General features: G+C 36.7%; 1 protein-coding gene across 14 annotated transcripts in view; it reads left to right on the top strand.

Annotated features, from left to right (window-relative positions):
• The window catches only part of MEF2C (myocyte enhancer factor 2C), a 141,990-nt gene that overhangs the window by 103,500 nt on the left and 14,286 nt on the right, over positions 1-24,204 (top strand). For 11 of the 14 annotated variants that reach the window (XM_082336537.1, XM_082336533.1, XM_082336530.1 and 8 more), the window contains 3 exons: positions 7,001-7,187; positions 8,325-8,372; positions 23,144-23,316. In XM_082336537.1, the coding sequence (XP_082192663.1) occupies positions 7,001-7,187; positions 8,325-8,372; positions 23,144-23,316 (408 nt within the window). Of the gene's footprint in view, positions 1-13; positions 152-7,000; positions 7,188-8,324; positions 8,373-23,143; positions 23,317-24,204 lie in introns of all 14 variants that reach the window. The other 3 variants (XM_082336534.1, XM_082336532.1, XM_082336535.1) reach the window with 1 other exon arrangement.

Here is a 24,204-nt window from a genome sequence, read left to right as displayed (position 1 = left end):
CTGAACCTGGCAGGCATTGAACAAGAAAGAAAACAAAGGTTGTGAAAGCCCCGATCCTGACTCCTCTTACGCTCTCACCCCACGCACTGAAGAAAAATACAAAAAAATTAATGAAGAATTTGATAATATGATCAAGAGCCATAAAATACCTGTAAGTACCAAAGGTTAGATGGCTGTCTGCTGATAACTGCTGCAGTAACAAACCATAACCCTTTCAGTTCTGGCTTCTTAAGGAAAGCATTTCAGCTGGAAACAGGCTTTAATAGCCCAATATAAAATTAAACACTGTGGTCAGAAAATTTCACACAACATATTTTTCTTCCGAGTTTCTACCTCTGACACACAGACAAAGCCTACTATAGGTGAAACCTACAGAAGGAAGTGAAATACACATATATACATTATATTCACTTGATTTACAGAACTGTTTTACCACACCACTCACCCAAATTCTATCTAAAAAATAACGATGGAAATCTTTCTTTGTGAACAGGCTAACAAACCCACAAAATACTTTCTGTGGTGATATAGAAAAAACAATGTAGAACTGAAATTCCTTTATATATACTAATTAGTGCATTCTGTGCGTGTCACTTCAGTTCTCAAGTGTCTCTGCTAAACTCAGTTGCAGCACTGAAGGGTTACAGCTACTTGCTCACTGCAGAGAAACAGGCTGCATGAGAGCCTAATGGTAGGATTCAGACATGTTTGTGTGTTGGGGTGATTTTACAGCTTTATCAGAGAATTTGCTTTGACCTCATCAGCATTTCTTTAATGCTTTAACATGAGCTAAAATTTGTTTTAACCAAGTCAAAATTTCTAACCATCAGTCATATGCCTTGCCAGATATCTAAGAGAAATAACTCTGCATGTGCTATTTTGTTTGCACAAGACATACAAGGGGAGAATACTTTGTCATTGTGTTTAATACTACATTTATAAAGCCGACAAAAAGAATGTGGAGGTTTGGAGGTTATATTTGGCCCTTCTTCCAAATGTTTGTGGAAGAGAAAGTAGCAAACCAAAGATTTGCCCAGGTCCAAAGAAACATCTGAATTTGCATAGGTAACTGCTTGCTTCTAAAAGAGATCATTTGGATGTGTTCATTCGTCATTCCCACATGTAGGTCATATTGTTAGCTGCCATAAAGGATGTCTGTATACCCAGAATGAGCTAAGTCTCTTCTGTAGTGCTAGTCAATTATGTGTACAAAATCTGATACCTAAGCTGAGGATACCTTTCAAGGATGCTCAGATTCTGTCTCATGCAATGTAAGTGTTCTTTCCATTAATTCTCAGCAGAAAGATTTTCACTGAAGTTAATTAAAATTTGAAGAAGTTCTCACATCATGGCAAACGTATTTTTGCAAAAAAAATTTAAATAATAAAGGTTTTCCCAGAGACCAGAATGGCACCAAATTTGATAAATTAGTATTTGGAATGGCTGGTTAAGGATGTCCAATATGTATATAAAATATCAGGGAGGAATACATATATGTTCCATCTTTCTTTACCTCCCTTTTTATTTGCTTCTAATAAAAAAAATGCTCTAAAGCTGTCACTATGAATTTGGTTTCTCAAGATGGAACTCAGTTTGACAAAAAATGACTGCAACATTTAGGGTGACTGTTATAAGCTGGAATGCTTAACCCTTTTTCATGTCAAAGTCTTACCAATTGCCATTCCTCTCCTCTTTCAAGTATGATCTTTAGCTTGTTCAAATCAAAGTGACGGAATGTTCAATCAGATAGTATTTAACCAAGCTACTTTTCCACCTTCAAAATTGTGTTTGGGATGGTCCTTCAGATCCTCTGTTTCTGTCATGCTACCTGTTTTTGTTCCAACAAAGCAGCACATGTTATAACTATTGGAAATCTTAAGGCATGAAAAAAACCTTGGAAAAAAAATCATTCCTGTGATAGTAAGTTCTATCACTTTCTTTACCTCCACAAGATTTGGGAAAATCATCTTTTCTATAAAACTTGGAAAGCTCTAGGAATTAGAAACAACACAGTTAATCTAAACATGGTACATCACTTTTGTCCTCCCAAAAATTAATGGACTTTCCCTCTGGTTGCTTTCATTAAATTTAAACTTTTGATGTCAATTATAGTCCTACTTCAACTATTAACTTGGTGATTAACTTGGTTTCCTGAGCTGTATTTTGGGTATAATGTAACTTCCTACCTTGCAGGGATGTTACAAGGTACAATGTATTATCTTTTTTGTGAAATTACTTCAGAGATGCTTCAGAGATACAGAACTGCAAAATGTTAGCTTTTCTTTTCATGTAAGACAGGATATCCCTTCTTTGAATACTTCACGTGCAGAGCTCAAGGGCTGTGTGCTCCGTCAAGCTGCTTACCACAAAAGAAGAATCAGTAGGTGTTCTCCCCCAATGCAACAGGAGCTCCTTCTCTTATCATAAGCTGAGATGTAATGGGCAAGATGGAGCCCAAAGCTAGTACATAATGGAAATTTGTAAATATAATGTATTTTTAATACACATATAATATATTATATTATATACAATAATATCCCTAACTGTACAATTCAGTATAACTTCAAAGAAGTCAGAGAAGTTATACTCATTTACTTGTGCTCATCAAAGGTAGCCAAGAATGTTGGGGGGAAGAAAGCAAAATTGAACAAATAGTCACCAAGTCAAGTCATTAAATCACTACTTACAAAATATATAAAACAATGCAATGCCTGTGCCTTGTCTTGTAACAGAATAAAGCCTCTGCCAAATGAAAACAAAATTGGCTTTTGCTCCTAACAGCTAAGGCCAATAATGTTTCCTCAGATAATTTTCTGGGTATAAGTATTTATATTGTTCTAAAACATCTGATAATAATTAGACATTTATTTGCAGTTTTCATAAGAGTGATGAAAACAGAGGAGACAGAAATAGTCCACTAGAAGGGAGATATAAGTATCTCTGTCTCAAAATAAATGAAGGCCTGGTTGAACATGGGAAGGAGAAAACCAATATTTAACACAGAATGTTTGGTCCATTAATTTCCAAGGGTTTTGAGTCCCCAACACTTTGCTTTGCACAATATACCACAGTTTGTGGAGTGCACATCTAACACAGTGTGTGCTGTATGCTGGTGGTTTCCTCTCAGGTGAGCCATCTGCCCTCTTTGGCAATTGTGTCCAAAGGAGAAAAGACAGAGGGAAAAAAAAAAAAAAAAGGCAAAATGTGGCAATCTGCATAAACGTTAGAGTAAGGCTACATCTATGTTAGTAAATTAGCAAATGGCAAAGAACGTACCAAGGCAGCAGGAGGTGCTTATGTCTGCCCTGAATTGTTTGAACAGTCCCTGGCATGCTTTTGGCATGTGCCAAATAACACTCTCCCAGACAATTTCTTAGCTCTGTTTGGTAGTTAGCCCAGGCCAGGAACAATTCCCAACTGTCAATTTATATGTAGTCATGATGGTTTTGAGGTTGAAAAAGCTTAATAGTATGGACATGGACTGCTCTGTAGCCTCAGATGACCTCAGTTCCTAGGCAAGTTTTATTTACTAATATAGATATTACACAAGTGCATCATAAGCTTTAATGTCCATCAGGCCTAGCTGGAATAGATATGCCCCGTGACTTACCACCAAGAATGACTAGGGAATCTGCAGTAGGTTGCAGTTCTTAGTGAAGGACATATAAGCCTGTAACAAAATTTGGGCAACCGGAGCAAAACTGTAGGTAGAGAATCACTGTTTAATACTGGTACTTATCCAGGTGAACTTCTCTCTCTAACCTTTGACTACTGAGGAGAAGAAATAAAAACTACTATGTTCCAGATATAGTGTATATTGTGCTGCAAAGCAGAGAGTAAATGGACTTTGCCCTTATAAAATTGCCTATGAAGTACTCTGTAAATAGATGTAAGTCTATCCAGACAGTAGATTGGTGAAAATTAAACAATTACTACAGAAATTAAGGAAATAATTTGTTTAACTAGTTTAAAAAAATATTTTTGTAATTCAATTAAAATACATATTTATAATTAAACTAAAATATAATTTAAAACTAAGATATTTTATTAAATTAGGAATGCTAAGTATCTGTTTTAGCAATGTCTATATGTTTCAGTGATGACTAGTGAGACTGGCAGCCACAAGAGCAACCAAGACTGAAGCTCCTTTGTGCTGTACTAATGTAGGAAAAGAAGACTGCAGCCCTTGAAGGGTTTGCTTTGTACATGGAAGAAATACACAGCATAATGATGAAAGTAGATGAGCCTGTTGAGGATTGGCAAGACCTTCAGATTTGCATTTGTACCCATGTACCCATGTTTAGATAGCTCAACAGAGGTTGAGATTAGGAAAATAAATTGAGAAAATAGAGACAATATTGGTGTCATCAGCTGTCTACCCAGGCTCAGAGGGCAGATTTCACAGATCTCATGACAGAGGTAAAGAAGACACTGTGCAAAGTGCTCCCCAGTGGGTGACACTTCATCTGACATGGGCTGGCACTCAAGCAAGCAGGATCATGTGCTCAAAGCTACGAGGCAGAGAGATCTCCACCACAGCCCTGAACATTGCAATAACAAGAGACTCCATGTTGGTTTATTCATGTCTCACATCAGGCTGGAGGTGGAGATGAGACATCTATCCTCATGTGAATTCACTGGCTAAAACCTTTCAAAAAGGCAGAAACCAGCAGCAGCATCTGGCTTTGAGCTCCAGGAGCAGCCATGCACTTCTGACTTACATGGGATTTGGAAACCTCTTGAATCCTTCTGTGGCCAGTGAAGAGAATGTCTGGCTTCAAAGCATATCTTCAGGCTGATAAAATGTTTCAGGTTATGCTATGTGAACCTGTTTCCAAGGAGCCTAGACCTCAGTTGGGATATATGCTGGTACTCCTTGTGCTATGTACTTTGTAAATTTTCTTTTAAAAGACAAGACACACATGCATCTAGTGAGTTGGACTTTAACTGTAAAAACATCTGCAGGCAAAAGAAAGGTTTCTTCTGAAATAAATAAAGAACATACTTCAGCAATTACATTTTTCATCATGTAATCATGTGTTTTCTTTTTTCTATTTGTGAGACACAAACACTAGTGTGTTTCAGGATCCCTACCCAGACCTAGCAGCATGTGTAGTTTTGCTCCTTACCCACTGAACACATAGATTGCCAAGACAACTCTCCTCCCCTTCCCACCTCTACTTAAACCAATCAACTCTATGGAAAATACTGCCCTTGGGGTGCAACTCAGCTTCTCAGCAAAGGCAAGCAAGTCCCAGCGTGCAGCCCTGGATGGGGAGCAATGCCAGCAGGTCTGTCTGCTCAAGTGCCCTACCTGATCTCAACTGTTATGCTATGGCCATCTTTCACAAACCTAGGCCACAGGCTACGTAGAGGGTTTCAGAGCTAAATTAACACCTTGAAATAAGTTCTGAGGCATTTGTGTAATGTATCTTTCACATCATACCCTGAACTAAAATCTTTCTGTGTGTTTCAGTGGTTAAGCAAAATGATTCCTCTATATTTAGAGCAAAATTATGTCTGCCTCCAGGAAGGGAAGAGGACAAAAAAAATCTTAAGGGATAACTGTAATTTGATGGCCAGCGCTGTAATACACAGGGCACAGCCAACAGCTTTGGCCAGCCAGAGAAGAGACATGTGGGTGGCACAAGGTCAGGGTGCCTCTGCTGACTGACACAGCAGATTATGTGTCCAGCTCTCAACATAGTCCCTCTAGGTCCTTGAAGACTTACCAGTACTATCAGCTGCCAAGAACAAAATTAAACTCTGTGATTTCTTCCCTCTGAAGGTGTTACAAGGCTGGTTTAAAGAATATTTTTATGCATTTAGACACTTGAAACTTGTAAGATTTTTTAAATGCTAAATTAAGGAGTACTTCATTTCCATTCAGGTGTTTGTGTATTTAAAATGCTTTCAGGTAATTCTGAAAAAGTTTTCTTTCCATTCACAAAGACAAAAAAATATTTTTAAACTAGGTAAATTAAATATGGAATTCCAATGTATTTGAATGCCACCAGAGTCATAAATTTTAGAGAAATTCAGGCAACTGCCACCCAAGAAAACCCCAGCCAATAAACCCACCAACCAACCAAGAAAACCTGAGTTGGACTTTCTAAGAGCATAATCAGAGTCAGATGCTGCAGCTCGTCGCACCCTCTGTCACAGTGGTCCATAATTTGGTTCTTTTTTGAAAGGGATTCTTGCAAAGGAAAGTGGCTCAGGAGAGGATCCTGCCTTAAAGTATGAAAACAGTATAGTGAAAAGGCATCACCAAACACCATCACCCCCCTGCAACAAAAAAAAAAAGCCAAAACCAAAAACAAACACCTTCCCCCAAAAAAAACCAAAAACACAAAGAACCCAAAGACTAGTGTGCCTCTGAAGTTCTTGTATTTGCTACCTGTCCCTGAGTAGAACTTTGTTTCTTTTAAACCCCTCCAAGCTAAGATAGAAACTTAAAAAAAGGTAATTTACTGTGTTGGTGCCTTTAAGGTGATTTGGGATCATTCTGGTTGCTAAAGCAACATAAGCTGAAATTAAAGCTTTCCCTGTTGCATTCCACACCTTCTAATTTTTCTCCATGCAATGAAGTCACCATAATCATGTGCCTTTGATCTTGCAGTCATCTGTGACACTAGATTAAGATATCACAAGTGAACAATTATGACTTCACAGAATGAAAGAAAAAGAAAATTAAGCCTCATAAAGCAGGGTTTTGTTTTAAACAAAAAAAAAAAAGTGAAAAAACCTTTCCCGTTCTTACAAAGTAAATGTGCAAGCTGCATTAAAGGAAGATGGAATCATGATTTGAAAAAATCATATTTAAAAGCCTTGGTAACTCTTTGGAAACTCTTCTCTTGACTCTTGGGGGAGGGGGATGAGCGTAAATATTTTAACCACGAACTACAAAATATTTGAACTAAATATAGAGTAACTGTACTTGAAGGCTGTTGTGCTTCTGTACTATTCTCGTCTTTGTTTCCCTTTTTTGCTTGTACAGGCTGTTCCACCACCAAACTTTGAGATGCCAGTTTCTATCCCAGTGTCCAACCACAACAGTTTGGTATACAGTAACCCAGTCAGCTCACTGGGAAACCCCAACCTTTTGCCGCTGGCTCATCCTTCTTTGCAAAGAAATAGCATGTCTCCTGGCGTGACACATCGGCCTCCAAGTGCAGGTAACACAGGTAGGCTCTGTTCAATGCCATCCCTTTAAATGCTCTTTTATCAGCTGCTTGTGTGCCTTAGGTCACTTTAAACTGTACTCTGAGAAACAAGAACTCTGTTTTTACTGGTCATAACAGTTTGTCCAAAATTGCTGTGTTGAAAAATCAAAAGAAGAGCCAAAGGGGTTTCTATTCCCAATTTAGAAAATAAAAGTTCTAGAAAAAGCTGAATATTGACTAAGATTAAAGGAAATCAATAAAGGATAAAAGGGCAGACAATTTGCTGTTTCATAAAAAGGCAGCTTGTCTACTTAATTCATGCAAGAACTCACGATTCCATAAAGCTTAAGGGGGCAGGAGAGAAAATGTAGCCAACACAAACAAGTTGAAGCAAGTAAAATAGGACACTCATTACTTAAGTCATCAGTCTAAAGGCTAAACGTAAAATTTATTATTATTTATGCATTCATGGGTTCCTTGATGGGTAAATGTTAGTTGACCTCTGTACTTGAGTGCCTTGTATAGCAAGAGGCTGTGCTTTGCTCTGGTGATGATGAGGGCTCACCTCTGAATAGGATAAATGGGGATTAAGTTCATTCAATCTGTCTGTCTGAAGCAACATCAAGATCCTTAAGTATACCGGGTTCAAAGAACCATTTGAGGTCCTCAAGTGCAAGGAGAAGCTTTAAAAGTCCTTAGACTGAATGTCTATGAAAGGCTGAGGAAATTAAAATGAAAAGCTATGTAAATATATGTTATAGCTTCTGAGTTACATTCTCATGCAGGAACTTTCAGTCTCTTACTCCCAATTCTATGTGGAAGCCTTCGCTTTTCTGACTAATACTGAACTAAAGATAGTTTTCAAATTAAGGACTACTACACATAACACTGTGGAAGTCTGAAAATAAAATAATGAAATGTTGTATACTACATGTTTTATTTGTCCTTGAAAGGCAAATATCTCATACAGTTAACATTAAACATTACAATTTTATGACTATGAGTCTGATCCGATGCCTGTTGAAGTCAGGCAAAAGTTGAAGACGAAAACAGCGGTGGGTACTGGAGCAGGCCGTTTGAAGTTAGAGAAAATGTTTTGAATGTTTGCCTGTTATAATTTATCGTGCTCATTTGTAGTATTTCATTTCAACCCCCTAGGTGGCCTGATGGGTGGGGACCTCACAACCGGTGCAGGCACCAGTGCAGGTAAAGAGAAAAGAATTTATATTTATTTTTCTAAGTGAACAAAGGACTTCCTTCAAAGGCTGAGTCCTAAAATAGCTCCATACTGGAGGTGGGATATGAGAAAGTGATCGGCATCGGTTTATTTCCCCCAGCTGGGGATGGGGAGTTAATATTTGTGCTTTTCTTACTAGTAGGAAGAGGCTTGTTTTCAGCAATGTCGAAAATCTTGCACCTCAACAAAGTCCACAGATACAAATGTCTGTTTTCCGTCACATTAGCCTTTCCATAAAAACTTTTGGGTCCATTGCATAGCCGTGTTCAGGCAAAACTCCTACTGAGGCCATTGTCAGAAACCCTGATCCTTTTTAAGTCACAGGGAGTTTTTCTATTGACTTTAGTGGAATTGGGGTTTCGTTTTACAAATTTAAGCTTGAGTAAAGATTTCGATATTGCGTCTTTCATTAGACTTCAATCTACTGAGCACAGACTGGATTTCAAGCCCCTGCTTTAAGAGCATTGCTAGTCAGCAAAATCTGTTAGCATTTACTTAAATAATCAGTAATTAACTTAAGCTTAGTTTTATGTATTTACTTAAGTGCTTTGGTACACAACAGGGAAAGGATTTTCAAAATACCCATGCAGAGAAAACGATTAGCCCCTTTAGTCCTCCTCCCATAGAACTAATGAGAACTGGACTTACTAAGGTCTGTGTTATCAAAGCAATGTTGTCAGAGTAGTCCCCTTTGCTCAGTAAACTCAGTGGTTTGTTAGCAATGTCAGCAATGTTGCATTATTACAAATACAGATTACAAAAGACAATGGCAAGATTACTGTTTCAGTTTGAGAAGTAAACACATATGTTCGAAGAAAATAAGCTGAGTGGTACAACATGGAGCACATCCAATTTTACTGGGTTAACTGCTCTCAGAAAGAACTGTATAGAAAAATAGTTGGAAGATCCATTTTGTGCTCTATAAACCAAGGCTGATATCTATGCCGATTCTGAGATTGTCTCATAAAATTACTTATAAAGAAATTCTGGATATAGTGATCTTTTTTTTCTTGGCTCTTCTCAGCCTTCATTAGACCACCCCCCTTTTATCTTCATGCATAGATGAGTCACAGATGTTTGTGTGATGCATTTGTAGTAAAATTGAAACTGCACAGATTGTATCAGAAAGGCACTTTAAACACATGCTGAAGCTTTGAGGGGTCATTTTGTATTAATTTAGGAGTAGGGAAGGCAGACCACCGGAACTTAGCTATTAGTCTCCTTTGTTCTCAAAAAAAGAAAGCATGATACAAAATTACAATTTTGTTAATTATCTTTTGTTAGCCTGCGAAACACAACTAAAGAAAGATTCATTCTGGCTACGTTCGCTTTTCATCTCACTTTAACCTCATGTATAGTAGAAACTTCAGGAATGGCAACGGAGGGACTGGGATAGGAAATTGATTGCCCTATTAAGGGGCTCCCTCTACTGGCTTATTAAGAAATATGATTGTCTCGTTACTGATTTCCCTGGTCCTTTAAAAAGACGATGGAAAGCAATTAGTAAAGGCAGCAATGATTTCTTTTAAAAGCCACGCATACTAAAATAAAAGTTCCTCTACAGATGCGTTTGGCTTAATAATCCTTGTGCTTAATAAAATCTGTATATCAACATGCCAGTTGAAAATTTATATTCTTTCTAAAGACATTGCTTTTCTTGGAAATATATTAAAAGCATATATAAGTGTAGGAAGAGGAATAGCTTGATTATTTACTCACAAATTAAGAATTTGTATTTCCTGGGCTCAGTGTTATGCATTAAGCTCTCAAGCAATGTAACTTTGGAGTAGGCAATTGATTTGAGGGGCATGCATATGAGGGGCATTGCTAGGAATGCATCATAAATATTTAATCATATGAATAGTCTTTGTTCTTTAGCTGGCAATAAGAGCTTTAAACACCATTAAAGAAGTGTTTTCTAAATCTCTTAAATGCAGAGCAGTAGGACGAATTTGATACAGGGCTGAAGGAAAATGAAGAGGTCACTATAAGGTTGAATCCTCTGTCTTAGTTGCATCACTCCACAATGGCACTATTTTGGACAGTCCTCTTTCTTTAGGGTGCAGAAGAATAAACATCAAAAGTTCTCTTTGTTCATCATTCTTCACAAGAAACAGAGACCTCTTTGTTTTTTTCTATTTGGCATCTTAGAAGCTGGTAGCGTGATCATGTGGTTTAATCTGTTGAGGTTCATATTTCTGGCCAAATTAGAACATTATGAATTTGCATTTTTCTGCAGTGTCCAAAAATAGCATATATTCAAAATAACATACTCCAAGAAGAAGAGTCTAAAGAGTTTCATTTCTGCCATTATAAAATGAAACTACTTTTGATTGCTAACACCAGGCCTCAGTTTCTGCACTACTTAAACAAATTACGTTATAACAAATTGTATTATAACTGCAATATCAGAAATGGAAAAAGATTAGTTAAGCCTCTGTTTTGAGAAGTATATTATTTTGTTGGTTTGGATTATTTCAAGTAAAAGCCCTGAAATCATCCACAATTTACCTTGGGAGTCAACCCAAGACATAAATAGAACTTGAAAAAGCTGACTATTTCTTTATTACCCTGCACAACTAAATACCATCAGTGGTATTTTTAAGTTAAACCAAGGTTATCTCAGGTTTGTTAAAGTAAATTTGTTCTTAGCCAAACACTGATTGAATAGTTTCTATCATGTGACAGTAGCAACTGCCAACAAAATTGGAATGAACTTCACATTTAGTATAGTTGCTAAATTATAAATACAGCAATGTCTTTGGCACTATTCTCTCAAACCAGAGGCTTTTGAGTGAAAGAGAGAACAAAAACTTTTTGGGCCCAAATCAGTACGGTCTAAAACCATCCTAGCTTACCCTATAACTAATATGAAGACTAAGTTATGTTACCTGTCTACATAATAAACTATGTGAAGCTCTTTTAATTTTTAGGGATCGCAGTCTTTAACGAAACCTCTTAACAGTAACTTGACCAGAAATAAATAATGTCTATGAAGTTTTAGTACTGTAAATTGTCTGAACTCAAGTTTTATTCAGTGGCTCAATATTTATGTTGAAAGCCTGATAAAAGATTAAAACTTTAAAAATATTTCAATAGTTTTAGAATCAAAATACAACAGTATTGGGGGGTGTCTTTCTTTGCATCTGTACTTTAAACTTTTGATTTTAAAACTGAGTTATATTTTTAGATTGAGTTTTTTTTTTCATTTTTATATCATTTTCAGATTATGACATTTTGTATTTTATAATTGTTTTCTTTTGAATGGAATAAGCCCATCTAAATCAACAGAATTTCTTTATGTTTTAAACCACTATAAATAAAAAAAATTGAAGGAAAAAGTCAATCAAGTTTTAAATCCAGGATGGGTATAATAAAAAATATACTTGCTTTAATTGTTTATTCATTTCCTGTAATTTGTTTATTTCACTATTTGATTTTTGCACTGCCTCCATCTTAACATTAATATTCAACTAAAGGAGCAAGTTATTCAAAAGTACTTGGGACTCTATAACTGCTTTCAGAGGGGCTTGTTTTTTAAATCAAGCATCCTCAAACTACCTTCAAACATGTTCTTGAAAATCATTAGAAACTGAAAAGATCACTAGTGCATTTTGAAAAATTCATCCCATGTCTATTTAATAACTGAATCCCATATTTGCCTATAAATCAGCAGCTTGTCATTTCCTTCTGGAAATTAACCACCAGCTAACAGTTGCCGCCTTAACTTCTAAGGGCTGAGGTCCTGGATCTGCCAGCCAATATCATAATTTGCTAGTGCTTTCCTGCTCCTTTTTCTTTTCTTGGTCATGTATTGACTGTGGGTGAATGTATTATATATTCTACTAGTATTTCAAGCCACATGGGACTATATGTAATAGTAGGGGGGCTTTAATTCATAAGCTCTCAGGGTAGAGGCAATCTGGATTGTATCTTCTCAAAAAAGAGTGATTTACTAAAAAAAGCAATCTGCCCAAATAAGCCTACAAGCATTACCAAAAATAAGCAAGGATTTCAAAGGCACCTAGTTGCATTAGTGTCTTTTGAAATTATATATATAAATGAGCAAACTAATACAAAAAATAAAAAATAAAAAATTAAAAGGCTACATAATTTTTTTTTCCACTGTGCCGTGACAATCATGCTTAGCATAGTCAAGAGAAGATAATTCTTAGGCTACAAGTGTGGAATATGTTAAATAAACAAGTGATCTTAGACCAATGATTCCCAAACCACAGTTTATGGGCAACCTGTTAGGACTGGGTTTGCCAGGGAGAGCATGATAAGTCATTGCCCTTCGCTTATTACTCGATGAGTGAAGTCGCCCACAGACCTCTGATCCAAAGATTGGGCAAGATGCGGTACAAAAGTATAGTAAACAATAGTTCCTGTCCAAAGAAGTTTACAGTCCGAAAGAAAGAACACGCAGTCATTCATAACAGAGTTCCTGATGCAATAGTGCCAAATCCAAACAATAAGAAATCATAAATTGGCAGGTTGGCTTAAAACCATGGAGGAGGATAAGAAATGGAAAACACAGCAGTTCTCCTTTTCTCTTTTTCCACTCATTTTATGCCGTTAAGTGTTCCTTTTCCAAACTTTCCTCCATATAAGGAGGATATATACTCTTTTTTCAGTGTTTTAAGGGACCTACCTACAGGTAGGAGATTTGTGATAAAGCAGGAAGAACACTAGAACTTGCTTGACAGTTCTAATACATAGTATGAAGGAAAGAGTCTATCTAACAGTACCTGAATTTCATTTCTGTGTAGGCAATCAACACAGGCCTTTCCAAAATTAAGTCCTATTTCTGCCCTAAGCAACTGGTCTGTTTTATACAGCTTATTCGGACTCTTTTCATACAGGTAAAAATCACATTAGTGAAACCTTGAGAATGTTTGAAAGGATAGATGCTGATGTCCATGTAAAAATAAAAATTAAAAAAAATTTAAAAAAAAAAATCTTGCAATTGGCATCATGCAAAGGTTGGATGTGTGTATTTTCAGCTAACTCATGTGACCTCTTACCAATGAAGAGACCCACGTAAGCTCATTCTGAGTAGACCTCAATGAAAATCTGTGAAAATTTGGCCTTTATTAGGTTTCCATCAGTTGTGTTAGTGTTGACTTAGTAATTTATTTAGTTATTCTCTGGCTCATCATCTGTCTAATCAGCAGTGTCTCAATATTTGTATTTATAAAAAGACAGCTTGAAAGGATTGAAAGGGAGAAAGCCCTAAGTTCACATGTAATGAACAATTGAGTGAGTCATACAAACTGTGGTTCTTTGTAAGTGGGATTTTAAAGACAGGCAAGATTGACTTCTTTTCCTTTATGACAAGCGGTTTCAAATGTTCCTCAAGAATAATTTGGATTCTTTAGATAAAATCCTTTTCCTAGTAAAATCTGTAGGAATTTTATGGTTTACTTCAGTGAGACAGGGATTTCATTGGTTTTTTTGTCTGTGCATTCTTGCTCATTAAGACACCACACTGCCTTCTGTTGCACACTGCAATCCATATTCTTGTTCAAATTCAGAAAATATAAGAAGGCATGGCAAATTAGCAAACATCTGGATTTCATGCCTGTCCTGACTCCTGAAAGAGATAGTTGATGCCTCCTGGATCTGGAATGCAGCAATGAGTTTGCTCTGAGAAAGAAAGCAAGAAATGCATTTAACCTCTTGAAGCTGGGACTGCAGCCACACGTGGAAGCTCCTGGCCGTGTTAAGTTAATGTGATCCCTGCCCTTTAACTTTTAACATGATTCCCCAATTAAGATATTCGATCCATAGATTCCATTTGTTTTCCAAATCTCTTGCAAGCTGATTTTTGCTTTTATAACAGTTGGAACAGTCTCCCAGAAATAAAAGCCAGAGTAGACAGTGATGGCTTAGTTACTGATCTTTTCTCTGCAACTGCTTAAATTTCAAAAAAATTTGAGTAATATTATCTATGTGCAAAACACTTTCCTTTTCTGTGTATATCTCTGCTAATAGCATTGGTAAGTTAAAAATATATCATTTGTGTTTAATATATGTAGTCCTGAAACTTTCCTGACATTGAATTTTAAATTATGCATTCTTCATTTTTCAATAATTGTGCATTTAACAAAAATCAACAATTTAATTTTAGCTAAACATTTATGAAAAAAATGTTAACAGTTATTTCTGTAATTTCTTTGAGGAAACAAGAAAGTACATTTTCAAATAAATGTGTTCAGTTTATAATTGGAGTTACTTATTGTGTTGAAATATTTTTCATTAGAAAAGCATTTTTCCCAAAAATGATAATTGATTTCAAACACCCAAAAAAGGAATTACTTGTCATCGGCAAATAATTTATTAAAAGCAGATGATTTGTCAAAGGCTCTCACTCAGGCAGTCAGGTGAAGAAATAAGTCTTCTACCTTTCCCAGGCTCATATCTTTTTCCTATATATCTTCAGAAAAGGTTATATTTTTCAGTAATGTAGCTTCCCCTCTGACATAAGTCAGGTTTTTTTTCCTTTCTTCTGACTCTAGAACAGCTCATATAAAAAAAGAAAAAATACTGTTTGGTTTTTGCATGAACAGGACTATAATGGAGCATCTTTTCAGCCAGCGTACAAGATGAAGGAAGATATACGCTTCTAAAATACATTGTTTAATTGCTTTACGGAAATAAGAATTAACTTACAATCACAAGGGATCCGCTAAACCCTGAAAACATATTTCGGAGAGGGGGTTATCTCAGATAGGTGCGGTCCAGATATGATTTGTGCATACTGCACGTTAAGAGATCAGGCTTGTGCCACTTACTGCAAGATTTTCGGAAAAGCTGTTATGCAAGCTAAATTTCAGATAAGCACCACTGAAAACCACCCTCAATTTTTGGTGTTGACCTCTCCTAATAGACTAAACCTTAGTGTGGAAGATCACTGCGTTCCTAGTGCAGAGCATGGACTAACCTTTGCAAATGTGAACAGTGAGTGAGGAGGGAGCACTACGCAAGCTCAGGGACATTGCACTGTGCCTGCTCCTCATGATAGCAGCTACAGCGCCAGTGGCAGGGGCAGGGTAGCTGTTTTACCACGGTAAGCCACTTTTAAGTGACTGTCTGATCCCTGACATTTTGTTTGGACCTTAAAAACTTAAAACACACAGGAATATGGTTCTGATGCTCATTGTGCTGTGCCCATGCGTTTGAACTACAGAAGTATAATATTCATAAAGCACAAAACTGAAGACCACTTTTGAGTCATTTTCTTAAGTTATTTTTCTCAATAATTACAACTTAGTTACTGTGCTGATTAGGTGAAGCTTCAAGCCAAACAAGATAATTTGAAATATATGGGTTTTGAGACGAGTGTAGCTATTGATAAATAACCATGTTACAACAAAATAGTGTTGTGGAAGTGGAAATAAATGAATCAATACAATCACAAGTAAAGATATAGGGAAGACAGTGTTTCTGCATTAAAGTGATATGGTCTGAGATTCCTGAAATGAGGTACCGTTAAAGAATTGTGAAAGTAAATAGCAAGATGCTATGATCAAACAATGTAAGAATATAAGCATACCGACAATAGTAACTGTACTGCAAAATTAATAAAAAAAACCAAACAAACACAAACAGGACCTGGATCATCCATTGCTCTGTTTCCTTGCTGAGCAAAAAAAGGATAAATAAGGATGATCATCCTTCAGGAAGGAAGAGCACTCCTCCTTCTCTCAGTGTATAATTTGGAATGGACCTTCACTACTTATGTGATATGCCCCTGTTCCAAAGGTTGCAAGGAGGGAGTGAAGAGATGTGCTGAAATATTTGCCTGCAGCTTGGGAAACCTAATTGCAGTAAGAAATGTTTTGAAGGGTTGTTCACAGTTCCTTATGTGGGTAGCCACAGGCTAATTCTGTAGACAGTCAGGTGCCACCTTTACGTTTATTTTATTAAGGTGGGAACTCCTAGACTGAAGTGGGAGAATACTTAATGCAAGAACTACTTCAGAAACATTTAATTATGGATCTTATTATAGCAACAAAACATAACCACAAAGTTGGTGATCAGGTTAGTTTGCCATGTAGTTAGTTATGCACTTGACTCAGCAGTAAAGTATTTGCATGAAATGTAATGGTCTGTGATACACAGGTCAGGTTTCTGTTCTGATGATCTTTCATTCTACATCTAAATAAACTCATCTAAAAGATCTAAAGCACCTGATTTCTAGCCTCCTAGATTCATGGCATGTCCTTAGGTTTCCAGAAATGTGTTTTGCAATGTGTTCTGTGTTGTCAAGTGGCCAAAGAACCACTTCTTTACTTTCAGCTTGTGCCTGAGAAGCATCATCTGTGTTCTGAAGGAAATCTGAGCCCAATTGCTGCAGTATGGGATACACGTGCCCTTTTTAAGCAGTAGTTGTGTGCACATGCAAATACTCCACATAGAGTAGATTGTAAGGAGGTTCCAAATTTTATATGGCACTAGCCCAAGGATTAGAAATAATTTTGACTACTTCATCCATGTAAACAGTTCATTAAAGTAGCTGACAGTACTTGACATGAAGAATTGAAGAGGAAGAGTTGCATTTCAATTCTTTCATGATGAGAAACATGCTGCTAGGACACCCTGGGGGTTGGGGGCAGATGGGGGTTGGGGGCAGATGGGTGCCAGGAACAGTGGGGGCTTCCTGGGGGTAGCAGAGCAGGGCTCTCAGCCGGGACTCATCCCACTGCCCTAGCCAGGGAGCAGGGCAGATGAGGGGGCACCTGGGGGCAGACCCAGCCCCGGTCATCAGTCACCTCCACGGGGATGGGGATAGGAATGGGCCAGGATGTCGGCCCATGGGTGGGGGTCTGTATCAGGCGCACTGAGTGGAACCATAAGACTGGTCAGAGGACTGTTAATGACACTAAACATGAGATTTAGCAGTAAGACCCATGCTGTCTCGGTATGTAGGATCTGAGCCTAAGTACTTGAACTAGCCCAGAGACATAGCAAAACTGAAAAATGTGAGCCACAGAACAGAGAAGTCACTTTCTTCATAATATACTATAAATATAAGGAGATCATGCACACAGTTTGCTTTGGGAAATTTGATGAGACCATCTACCTCTGCTGCAGTGGAAGCAGTGGAGGTTTGCCTGATTTCCAAAATGAGATCTCACTCACACCCAGAATCATGAAATGGGATGCACAGTGTAACCCTTGGCTTTGTTCAGTCCCAGTGCAGGTGGCCCTCCATGTACACCTGAATTGCCTACAGTATTAGCAGTATTTTAGTGATTCCCAAATACTGTCTTTTTTCCCAGCACAGGACAACTGTAGTGCCATTAGAGCCCTTTACATAGCTTTAGACTTGAAGAGCAGGAATTTCCCATTTACAGTTATACAACCTGCATGGCAAGAATGAGTGAGTTAGAGAGAGACCTGGATATCAACTTAGCCTTATATTGTTGTAGGAATCACTACCTTTTTATTTACATTATTTCTAAATGCTTGGCTTCTAAAACTATAACAAAGACTTGTTGAGATAGTCTTCTCATTCTCTTCTCCTTCTTCCAAATGTCTATGCATTCACAGCACTTTCGTCCTATTTCTGTCCAAAAAGCAGCTCGTATTTCACAAGATGCTTGAGAATTCTTTCACACAAAGTCAGTAGGTTTTATATACCACATCTGTCCGAGCTGGATCCCGGTAATTCAGTAAAGAAGGTCCATTAGTGTAAAGTTGTGGGAATGGGCAGCTACTTTAACATAAAGATTTTCTTTTTTCTGGGTGAGCGTATCTGCAGATTGGTTTTCTTCTACCACTTGTAGTTAGTAGAGGTTATGTACTGTGAAATGACTAGCATGCAACATGTGAGTAAGAACCTTCAATTATCTACTTTTAAAACTATGTTTAGGTGAAGTACAGCTTCCTGGCATTAGTGTTTCATTGTTGGTATCTATTTTGTTTGGGTGGTAAACCATAGCATGTTTGAACAGTGTGTATGCATTAAAAAAAAAATTTACACAGAAGATGTAAGAAAAAAAAGGAACCTTTTAATTGCATTTTAATTACTATTAGGTACAATTACCATTCCTCCAGAAAGTGTGAAAATTAACTGAGTGAAAAGTGCAAAACTAGGTGTAAATTTAGCAAAATTTCTATTACTGCATTGATTCTTTTATACATTTTTTTTTTTTGAAGTGCAGGTAAATTGTAGCATAGTTGGCTCTCATGTTTATATAGATTCCTTCTAAATTTAACATTCTTTTTGAGACGCTTGGTGGTCAGTCATAATGTCATATATATGGGACGTGCATTTAACACATCCAGTAAGAAGCAGAAATCCTCCATGAAATGGAATGTACATATTCTTATTGGAAGGATTGTGATAATTTCCACAAGTAAGAGCATACACTTGTTGGAAACTTAAAATGACCATTAATATTATTGAAACTCCTTCGAGAATTTGAAAGCTCTTTTCCTATGAAAATTAATGGTAGGTAGGCATCCCAGGTAACCTAAAGATGTTGTAAATCCTCAACCTATATGGTCAGTGAAAAGCATTAGAGTAAATAAAAGAGAGATCAAAGAAAGGACATATAAATTGTGTGTCTTGTTCTTCGTTCTTCTAGGACTATCATAGAGGGTTTTTTCATTCAGTATATTTTTGTATCTTTGAAATCACAAAAGAAACAGGTAGGGATAAGAAATGTTCAAAACTTCAAGAAATCAAAATACAAACATTTTCCAATTTTTCAAGGCTTAAAGACCTTGAATCATGACAATGCTGTTCAAGAATGTTGAGAGATATGGAAATAAATTATTCTTTTCTCATTTGTGTTACCTTAACGCATGGAAAGTTTCCTGGCTTAAATGCTCAGTACAGAATTATTGCCCTAACTCTAAGAATATCAAGATTTGCAGCCACTTTGCAACCACTATAACACCAATGACCAAAACTACATGTAAGGTACAGGTGTTACTAATGAGGGATGAAAGAAGAGAAGTAAACTTTGATCTCTGTCATGATCTGAATAAATTTGTGCCCTACTCGTACCCTTAAATTCTTAAAACATGGAAGTGACCATTTAAGATAGTAGTACATGGTTTTGTAACATAGTTCAAATCGTAGTTTTCCATGAGTAAATGAAATTTTTTTCTTAATAATTCTTCTTGACTGACTAACTACTGGTGCACAAAAATAACTTTTCTGGATGTTTTTGAAAAGTGATATTGCAGGGATTAATCATGCAGTCTGTACTTGGACAGAATTCCTTCTAAAGTCAATGACACTTGTGCCTAAATGCAGAATGTGGGAACGTGCCCAAGAAGAGCATTCTATGCTCAGAAAGCATGTGTCTTTATATTCTGCCATTAGTCCAAATACGAAGTCTGGCACTGCATTTCATGACACGTGCTGCTCCACTAGTTCTGTCTAGAAACAAGCTTTTCTCTGTGTAAAATATTTTTACTCTTTCAAGTCAGAATAACAAACAACACGAGGAAAAATAATTTTCTCTGAAAACTTCTTGAATTGAAAATGCTGTAAATTTACAAATTCTGACATATGCCCTTTAAAACTTGTGCATCTACTGTTTTTATTTTCATAATACATTACAAGTTATATCCGTAATGTTTAAAAATGTTCTATTCCAGCAAAAATATGGCTTTTAACCAAATAAAAACGTAAAGCCAACTTGCTCTAAAATCCATCTGTTTTTCATTTTCTTATAATCTATAATCAGGAAATCCATTCATACACGACATATAATTTTTACGCTTTCAAGTGGATAGTGGAATGCAATGTTCTGCATACAGTCACATCTAAATTGATAATTGTCCAGGCAGAGTATAATTTTAAAGTATAGGATGAAGGAAGGCTTAATTTGTATATTAGAAGTCTTATACATTTTTTTGCCTCTGAATGTAAATGAGGCCATTCTCTTTGGTGGATTTATCTGAAGGTGGGACAGCTGCCTCAGAGCAGGCCACAGCTTTCTGAGTAAAGAGGATACGGTTTAAAGAGCTGGTTTAAATGCAGACTCTTCTTAACTGTAAACCACATGCATGCATTCATCATTGATTTTCAAATGATGGGTTTCAGTATCATTGGTTTAAGGTCCACAGTCTTACATTCCTGAATCCACATTATACCAAAAGAATAACAATTTGGTGGCTGGAAAGAGGAATGGTTATTATATGGCTCCAAAATGCTAGCTGGCATAATATGCCATGAACAGCAGAAATCTACTGGTAAAGACAAGATTGCAGTAGTTCTTAAAAATAATTTGATGTTCTAAAAATGTAAATGTAGGAAATGTTATCACTGTTCAAAATATTTTACATTAGTAGCTAAATAATATGAAGGTCAGACAAAAGTTTCTGAAGAGTAAACTTTTGAACAGATGCATTCTTTCTCTTAATTTTTAATAGTGAATTATATTAAGTAAATCTTATGTAGAAAATGGGAGTTCTTGTAGGGGTTTCTATTCTCTGAAAACTACAACTATAGAAACAAACATATAGATTATAGTGCATGCTGTTTCATTAAATATCTTAGGTTGTATATTGTAGAACTAAAAAGAAAACACACTGCTGCTTCAAACAGCATCATTTTCACTCTCTGAACAAGTGCTTGTCATAGAACAGATTTCACAGGGCAGTTTTACTTCCTGTTGGTAAAATAGCTCCTGTATGAAGCCAGCACCAGAGAAACTCTACTTTTGCTTCAGTTTTTTCTGTTCATCACTTCTCCACGTCATTAGTTTTTCAGTATTCAGTTTGTAAAATATCAACTTTTACAAGGCACTGTACTTTCTAGAAGAAAATATTGTTATATATTCAAAATGTCCCCTCTAATTTCACCGCCTCTAGTAACACATAGCATTAATTAGAGCATAACATATAGCAAACCCATGTTGAGAGCAATTGTTCATTTGGAAAAAAGCCTACTGACACAAAATGGAAAATTCTTGACAGTTTTCCGCTATTTTAGCTTGATAAGTGTAAAATACACTTTTTTTCATTAAGTCATTTTATCTCACTAACTGTAAAATATTATTAAGGAAATAAACAACAAGATTAACTATGAAAAATATTTTAATACAAAATATCAGAAGTGATCTGAGTGCTTCTAAGTTTTCATCTTAATTCCTTTTTGCAAAGGCTTGGGAGATCATGATAATAAAAAGCATGAGAATAAACAAGCCAGGCCAGACCTATAACTAAAGGTACCTCACAAATATGGAAGTTAAGCACTTTGTGATACTTTTCCTGTGTCCTAAGCCTAGTGTTCACAGTTCAGGGTCTTCCAGACCTTGAAGTGGTGTTTTTGTATTTAGTAGCCTTTGACGGATTTTTTTTTTTCCCATGGATTTGCTGATCTGATAAATACAGTTAACTGATGTGCTTGCAGATTAAAAGCATAATATAATGTTAGTCGTGCTTGGACACACTTCATTATCCTAACTAGAACACAGATTCACTCTCATGTACTGTCATTTTATGCCCACCTCATAGACTTTACCAAATTTAGTTCCATAATCCATTTATGTCCTCTAGGGCTGCAAACCCCATTTCACATGTGGAAAAAAGTGAGATATTGAGTTCTTCACTGGCTTTGGGACTATGAAAGAAATTTGAAGGTCCAGTGCTTCTAACTCATAGGGCTCTGCCACACTCACCAGCTCATCTTCCCACACTATTTCTAGGTTGTGTGTCGCAGCTTGTGAGCTGTGAACAAAAGATGAGCTCAGAACAGAAAATCTCCCCTAGCATTTGTTTTCTTGCTATTTATCGATGAAAGTTTTCTCTTTCTGTACTAGTTTTCATGCTATTCCCTCTCTATGACCAGGCAGTTTCTGTGTCTCTCTTGAGCCTGTGCAGGCAGAATTTCAAGGCTACACTAAAAAGTCACCTCTTTACCCAGACTTTGTATGGGTAAGAGGTGAAATGAGGCAGATGAAATAGGAAGGTTTCATTTTTAGTGGAATGGTAGGTCAATAACCTTATGGATATACAGTTGTCAGTACTACATGGTGAGAGAAGGAAATCCTTTTCTGAAAATGGCAAATGAAGCATTAGCCTGTCAGAATTGTTCCTGGTGCCTGCAGAAAGCAGCAGAGAGATGAAGATGAAAGATACGGTGGCATTTTCCAAATAAGGTTATGCTTTTGCTCCCATTGACTTTAGTGTTGACAGAATTGGGTCCAAAAAGTGTGGTGAAAGAGAGCCAAAAACATTTAAGAATCTTCCTAGTCCTCCCCCTGCCTTTTCTGCAAATTATAGCCTTGCTATACTCATCCTTTGTTTAAAAACAAAACAAAATCATGACCTGGAAAAGGCTGAGTCAGGCAAGGCAGAATCCTCTGTAGCTGTTGAGAAAACACAACATAGCTTTGGCATCTTTTTAAGCCATAAGATTGTCTGACCTTCTTGATTCTCTTGTAAGTCAAACGTTACATCTTGGCTGCTTTGAGTGCACAGTATATTGTGCTATATACCATAGTACTGTAAACAGAGTCATATAATGAAGTTAATTTCAGCACATCACAGACGTGTTGGCTGCCATGAGAGAAAGGATTTTAAGATGACTTGTTCCAAATATGGAATGTGTTGTATTTTCCTATAAAAATACATTACATAGCACAGGTATTTACCTCGAATTTTTTTATTTGACATTTTTAGTGTTCAGTCTTCAGAAATACATTGGAGTTTATAATCATTCTCTCTCTTTTTTCTTTTCTTTTTTCCTTTTCCTTTCTTACCTAAACAGGAAATGGATATGGCAACCCCCGCAACTCACCAGGTCTGCTGGTCTCACCTGGCAACTTGAACAAGAATATGCAAGCAAAATCTCCACCTCCAATGAATTTGGGAATGAACAACCGTAAACCAGATCTCCGTGTGCTTATTCCACCTGGCAGCAAGAATACAATGCCATCAGTGGTAATGCATTTTCAAAGCTTTTTTTATCTCCTTCAGATAAGAGAGATTTAGGAATTTCAAGGGCTGTTCAAGCAACTAAAATCAGCAGAATAACATTCCACATTCTTGCTTGTTTGGTCTTTCTGTCTAACCTTAAGGTTTGACATCAAGCTGAGGATGTAGGCAGAGCCTATTCGATTGCTTTTATGAAGTCATATTTACTTCCTCCCTTTTTTCTACTGAGTTGCAAAATAGGAACTGTGTCCTGCACAGTCTAAATTTCTGCACTCTCTTTCCTAGTAGCTGGAAGAGCCTTTCCTGGATTTGTTATAAAAGCTGGATTTAACCCTGAGTATTCCTAACCTACTATGTTTTTCTTAATTATTTAGCCTCACAGACTCTGAGCAGATGACAGGTTAACTACAAATAAATTAATTTGAACTGTATCACTCTGAGCTCCAAAGGCCAAATTTTGTAATGATAAAAGGTAGCAAATTGATAGAGTCAGATAAAAAACAGCATGAAACTGCCAGGATCTGCCAGCAGCATCTCCTGCCAGGATTAACAAAATTTAGGCGGGCTATTATGCTAGAAGGTTGAATCGTGAAGGTGTTGTGTGCGTATCTCGCAGTTCCCTTCCAGCAGTTGGTTAGTGGTTACAAGTAAATCTTTCACGAGTGATTTAACATTAAAAGGGAGTTTAATTTAAAAAGGATCTTGATGGTAAATTTAAGTGACACTATAAGCACATTTTTCCATTATGTAACAGACACTATGAAAACAACTTCCAAGTTGGCTACTTCAGCTTGACGCGTAATAAATTAACTTTGAGCATCAAACTAAAACCCTTCATAAATGTGATGCTGCCTTCTGAGAGGATAAGTAACAAATAGTCTCCTACAGGGCAAT

This window comes from Platalea leucorodia (genome assembly GCF_965183815.1).
Source record: "Platalea leucorodia genome assembly, chromosome: Z".
In the NCBI taxonomy this organism is placed as follows: domain Eukaryota; kingdom Metazoa; phylum Chordata; class Aves; order Pelecaniformes; family Threskiornithidae; genus Platalea; species Platalea leucorodia.
Note: the sequence above shows the minus strand (reverse complement) of the source record. Positions and strands in the feature narration are given on the sequence as shown.